At 40.9% G+C, this 6404-nt stretch overlaps 1 protein-coding gene across 1 annotated transcript; it reads right to left on the bottom strand.

Moving 5' to 3' along the window:
* Nucleotides 1–674: 674 nt before the first annotated feature.
* Nucleotides 675–5794, bottom strand: LOC148871518 (methionine synthase 2). The gene is given in 12 exon segments (XM_088968472.1): nt 675–1363; nt 1455–1656; nt 1739–1989; nt 2143–2248; nt 2347–2513; nt 2617–2697; nt 3284–3447; nt 3538–3804; nt 3807–3971; nt 3974–4056; nt 4157–4510; nt 5693–5794. Coding segments are annotated over 11 exon segments (2205 nt in total). The 5' UTR covers nt 4507–4510; nt 5693–5794; the 3' UTR covers nt 675–994.
* Between the last annotated feature and the right edge of the window lie 610 nt (nt 5795–6404).

Genomic DNA, 6404 nt, shown 5'->3' with positions numbered 1-6404 from the left:
TGTCTACACATATGCCCAATTCATCCACCCAAGGGATCCATGAAGAGGAATCAGCCACGAGCTTATCAAGCATCTGAGGGGCGAGTGTCCAATACCCCTATTGCCAAGGGAGAATCCTCTACTTCCATGAGTACGAAAGAGATAGAACTAGTATCTTCTGCCATCTCATCTGCCTTTTCTGCTATCAGCCTATCTAGTGAGTTCTTCGGTTATTATTGTTCTCTCGTTTGGATAATTGATTCTGGTGCTACAAATCATATGACTAGAACCTATCTTGAATCTTCAAACAAGTTATCTGAGACTAATCATAAACACATTGTCACTACTAGTGGTGAAAAACTTGACATCATTGGAAGTGATGACTTGTGTATCAAACTTTTTCCCTCAAATTCGTTATTTGATTTAGGATCAATGCACTAGGAAGGTGAAAGGGAAAGGGCATAGGATGGGCCACTTGTTTGCATTGGAGTTTGAGAAATCTCCATCAGCATCATCCTCTGCTTTTTTAAATTCTTCTACGTTGAGTCCCGCTTTGAGTTTAAAAAACTATGTTTGGGATTTGTGGCATAAACACCATTGATTCTACTTCAAACAGAAATCTATCGCAAGGCAAGGTTATCCCATTTGGCAACTGAAATACATGGATCCGAATTGGAATGTCAGACTATTAGAACTGAAGAAGAACTATAGGTTTAAATTTCCATTCATGAAAGTAACTACGATACAGAACGGGGGGGGCAATGGCCTTTCAATTGTTTCTTTTTTTTTTTTTTTTTGACAAGTGATTGCCCGTCAATTGAGTAGAGAAAAGGAAAAAAAAAACACCTCAGAACCCAAAGAGAAAAAGCCTAATACAGAAAAGAAACAAACAACATTCCCAGGTCATACTCATCTTCACAAAGCTCACGATTATTAGAACAGTAATAGAGAATTTCCCTCTTTAATATGAATCCTTTGACTGGCCATATGCCCACCCACATAGATAACCTTCCTTTCACTTGGCACTAGCCAACTCAGTTCGGAGGAGCTTGGCAGCAGCAACCATGTTGCTCAGGGCAGGCTTGACTTCAGAGTACTTGCGGGTCTTGAGCCCACAGTCTGGGTTGACCCAGAGGATGTTGGTCTCAAGCACAGCAAGCATCTTGTTGATGCGGTCTGCAATCTCTTCTGTGGACGGGATCCTAGGTGAGTGGATGTCATAGACACCAGGGCCAATGCCAGCACCATACTTAACACCCTCGCGGAAGACTGAGAGGAGCTTCTCGTCGGATCGCGAGTTCTCGATGGTGATCACATCGGCATCCATGTCAATGATAGAGTGGATGATGTCATTGAAGTTGGAGTAGCACATGTGGGTGTGAATCTGTCAAAACATGGAATTGGAACTATATTAAGCTTTAACTGCCTGGAGAAATAAATAGAACACCAGAATCAAGCTCAAGTCAAGGGGGAACCTGGGTTGTGTCCTGGACACCGCAGTTAGTGATTCTGAAGGAGTGCACAGCCCATTCCAAGTAGAAAGATTGTTCAGACTTCCTGAGAGGCAGACCTTCTCTCAAAGCAGCCTCATCAATTTGGATGACATTAATGCCGGCCTTCTCGAGATCCTCAACTTCGTCCTTGATGGCCAAAGCAATTTGGTAGCAAGTCTCGAATCTGATAATAAAACATTTATCTCATCAGACAATATATAGAAAAATAAGGTAGATCAATCAGTGAAGTCAGTTCTTCTCCTTACCTGGGCTGATCGTTTCTGACAAAGGACCAGTTGAGAATGGTAACAGGACCTGTAAGCATTCCCTTCATGGGGCGGGCAGTCATGCTCTGAGCCAATGAGGACCAGAACACAGTCATGGCCTTGGGGCGGCTCACATCACCATAGATGATAGGTGGCTTGACGCACCGTGACCCATAAGATTGCACCCACCCATTAACAGTGAAGGCAAAACCAGACAACTGCTCACCGAAATACTCGACCATGTCGTTCCTCTGTGCATTCAGATGTTTATAAACAATAATCATATAACCATGCCATAAATTCTAAGTGTCTAAAGTTTTAAACCAGGTCATCTTTAGTATGATAATAATTCAGAAGTTGGATTATTGAAGTCAGCTGGGTTCAGTGGTTTTAAGAAAGCTCACCTCTGGCTCTCCATGGACCAGGACATCAATGTCAAGCTCTTCTTGGAGCTTGACAACTTTGCTGATTTCCTCCTTGATGGCCTTAATGTAATCATCCTCTGAGATCCTGAAGGAGAATTAATAAGAAAAATTAGTAGATCATTCACAAAAATCAAAAGCCATTTCAATATCATGACAGACAAGAAATCTTAAGAATCTGCTTACTTGTTAGCCTTGTATTCACGGCGGACTCTTCTCAGCTCCAATGTCTGGGGGAAGGACCCAATGGTAGTTGTTGGGAGAACTGGAAGGTTAAGCTTCTTCTGCTGAGCATCCAATCTAGCACTAACATTTGTGGCTCGGCGGTGGTCAGAACCCTTCAAAGCAGCAGCCTAAACAAGCGAAGACAGAGACATAATTTGGTAAGTAAAAGAATTTTCTGAAGACAATTAAAAAACCAGAGTGATGAAAAATAAATTTGACAAAAGGACTTACAGCTTTCTGCACAGCCTCATTGGTCACCCTTGGAGAAGATTTTCTTGAAGCCTGAGCAGCAGCATTCTGGGAGAAGATTGACTGAACATAAAGTGACAAAAAAGTGAGAAACCAAGGTTAACCTGTACGTCAAAACATAAAGAACGCTGATAATATTTTCTTCAGTCATTTATCAAGTTTGATCAACCAAGAAGGCCCAATTTTTCTTTGATACACTCCAAAAACATTACACTGCCCATTCCATATTAGGTATTAAACTATATATGGCTATAACTCATTTGAAGACAGAGTAGCTCCAGTAGGTCACAAAATGAGGGTAAGTAGACTCAGATGGTTGGTCACATGCAGAAAAGACAATCTACAGCACCCATATGAAATGATCTGTTACAAGTTGAAGGGGCTAGAAGAGTAAGAGGCAGAAATGAATTGAGGTAGTAAGAAATGATCTATGGGCTAATAATTTAACATAGATATGGCACCGAATAGAACAGAATGGTGAAACAGGATTCATGTTTTGATTTCACACTGGGTTAAGACAAGGCTTTAGATGATGGTGACTGATGATGATGATGGTGATGGTGGTGGTGGTGATGATTATGAAATGCTTGCCAGGAAAAAACTATCATAACAGGGTTAGGAGATTTCACACTGGGTTTCAAGGGGATACCTCATCCTTCTGACCAGCCAATGCCTTGGCCAAAGCATTCACTTCAACAACTTTCTGTGCAGCGAATGCCAGCCATGATTTGATTTCCTTGTCCAACTTAGTTTCGTTTACAAGGTCAACAGCAGTGTGGAGAAGTGAGCAGGAAGTAGAGACAACAAGTTTTTCTACAGATGTAAACAATAAATAACCCAAATTAGCAACATGCTCTGAGAATTTCATACAGGGGAAAAATAGCTTCATGAAAGAATGAATACCTTTACCCACAATGCCCTCAAGAGCCTCCAAGGTACCGAGAGAAGAAGCAAGATCATTAGCCCAAATGTTCCTTCCATCAACCACTCCAGCAAAGAGATATTTGCCTGAAGGAAATTCACCCTTGATAAGATCAAGAGTCTGAGGTCCACGAACAAAGTCAAACCCAAACCCAGTAACACCCTTCAAAGAAGTGAGAGTCTTGTATGCTGCAGCAGGAATATCAGCAAACTATGCTAATATTCTACTGAATGAAGGTAACTAATGTAGGACGCATCTTTGCACACTACCCAAGTCGCAACAATTCCTGTTCTAATTGCCAAATAGAGGTCCAAAACTAAATAAGATGTAGATGAGTAAGAGTCTAAGAGATCCAATGATACTCCAATAGAGCACAACCAAGTAGAATAGCAAATATCCACATAAAGCAGACCTCTTTAGCCTCTTTGTATTCATTCACTGCCTTGTGAGAAGCGTAAGAGAATTTTGTGTTAGGTCCCAATTCGGGGACAATGAAATGGCTGCACGAATAAGAAACACATATTAGCTACATTCAATGCTGTCAGTTCATTATAAATATTCTTTAGAGTATAGACCGTGTGCAGAAGAGCCATCACTTACTAGTTGGTGTCAAACCACTTGGTCATTTCCATAGCAGGTACAGAGGCATTCCCCCTGGCCATGGAGAAGTAGGTGTCGAAGCCGATCTCACCGCCAGCCCAGTTGTATCTCTCAGGAACAGCCCCAAGCATTGCCGTGGTGTCGAGTACTTGATCATAGTAAGAGAAGGTGTTGCTGGGGATATACTTGATACCAACACCATCCATCTGTTTCCAGATGGATGATCTCAGATCAGCAGCCACCTTTTGCAGATCCTCGGCGCTGCTCTTCCCATCCCAGAAGGATTCCAAAGCGAACTTGAGCTCTCTCTTCGGACCCATGCGGGGATATCCAACAATGTGGGACGCCATTTTACTGGTTATTAGGTACAATAAAAGTAAAATAAAATCAGAATCCTCCTAACTAAGGAGAAAACCTACATACGGAAGTAGTCATTTCTAAAACAGGGGTCCTAAATGATTTATCATAGAAATAAATCCTTGTCGCTTCGGTTTGCAGAAACACACCAAAGCTTCGGATTTCAGCAGTTGTCAGAGAAAGTATCATTTCTAAATCTTAAAAAGAAGATATACAAGTAAGGTAATTAGAAATTTAAATTTATTATAAATCATAATGAAGTCAAGTTCAATAAATGAGTAATAAGAAAGTTAATTTATAATGAATTAGAAATTCTACGTAGACTGTCAGACTGATGTCGGTATAAAAACGTGACGATTATATATAGGATAAGAAATGAAGAACGAGTAAAACAGGCTTCAGATCTACAGAGAAAATGGAAAATAGTAGATCTGCGAGCCAAATGAATTATGACATTTATGAGCGACCGACAAAGGTAAGGATAAACAAAACAAAATTGGAAGATCTGAGAGAGGATTTATTTAACCATTACTAGCTCATATTTAATACTGTAACGGAATACAGATCTCGTTTTGGAAGTAACGAAACAGTAAGAGCGTCCAATGCCGGGAACAAAAACTTTGACTAAAACAACACTAAAGCAACTTGGAGATAAGATCTGCAGATTACACTACTAGATCTACAAACTCCGTTGCTCAGAATCGTCAGATCTCAAACTGAAAACCACGATAAAGCACATCCAAAAAGAGTACAGAAACACAAATGACAACCAGAAACAGAGCACGAAAGAAATCTCGTAAATGAACCTAACAGTCCAGTTCTTAGATTCGATAATCCCAAAAAACCGAATGAAATCATCTAAAGAAGCTTAAAACATCAAAGAAAGCAATTCGTCTTTCACACCGACAAATCAAAATCCTTCTTGAAGATAGAAAAGGTGGGAGTAAAACACTCAAGCAAGCTCTTGATCAGATCTGTTAAAGAATCTACTGAAGCAAAACTCGAACCTCATCAGTCCTAGTAGCAGAGTTACAACCAACAGCGAAAGCGGCAAAACAGAGAATGAAGCAAGCAAGCAAGCAAGAAAGCAAGCAAGCAGAAAGAGATATTCCGAATGAGAAGGAAGGATTAAGGAAACAATTGATAAGAAATGCAAGAGGAGCGACGAAGTGGACGTACCTTTGCGGAGGTAGAACCGGTGAGCTCTGAAGACTGGTTCTAAAGCAAGGCAGGAGGAGGAGGAGGAGGAGGAGGAGGAGGAGAGAGAAGAAAGAACAGCGCGAGAAACGGAAGAGAAGTTTGGGTTATTTATAGGCAGAAGGAGAAGCAGAGGCGAATCAAGTCGTAGATCTGTGACTCTGTGACGCTCTGCGGCTTATCAGTTTTCACCTCTTCTCGATTTGATTAGAAAGGGTGTTTTGGTAATTGCGTGGTGGTTAGGTGACGTCGTAAAGACAAAACCACCCCTCGAAAGGTTATAACAGTTGGAGAATTGTTTATTGGTTTTTGTTGGTGGGCGGAGTTGGTGGATGACTACTTTGGCACTGCGGTGGGAAAGGATTACAGTGGATTTACGAAAATGACCACTGCCTTAACTAACTTAATCGTGATTAGTTGATTAAGTCGTCTGTCGTTGGGTGACAGGTGAGTAGGTAAGGTGGGGTCCACCATATGAGATTGCAGGCAGTATTTGATTAGTTTTTTTTCTAATTACTAATGTTAATTAATGGGCTAAAACAAGATTAAGAGAAAATTAAGATTGATACTCGGTTCTATATGTCCATTTCGAGGTATTGCAAGGCGGCAGTTCATCAAGTCAAGCATGCATATACATTTTGTCATACATGAAAGTGTCAAAGAAATTGATGAGAGGGTTGGGCTTTGAAAAATT

Source organism: Nelumbo lutea, chromosome 2, assembly GCF_056320005.1.
Source record: "Nelumbo lutea isolate HS-2025 chromosome 2, American lotus-T2T, whole genome shotgun sequence".
Taxonomy (NCBI): domain Eukaryota; kingdom Viridiplantae; phylum Streptophyta; class Magnoliopsida; order Proteales; family Nelumbonaceae; genus Nelumbo; species Nelumbo lutea.
Note: the sequence above shows the minus strand (reverse complement) of the source record. Positions and strands in the feature narration are given on the sequence as shown.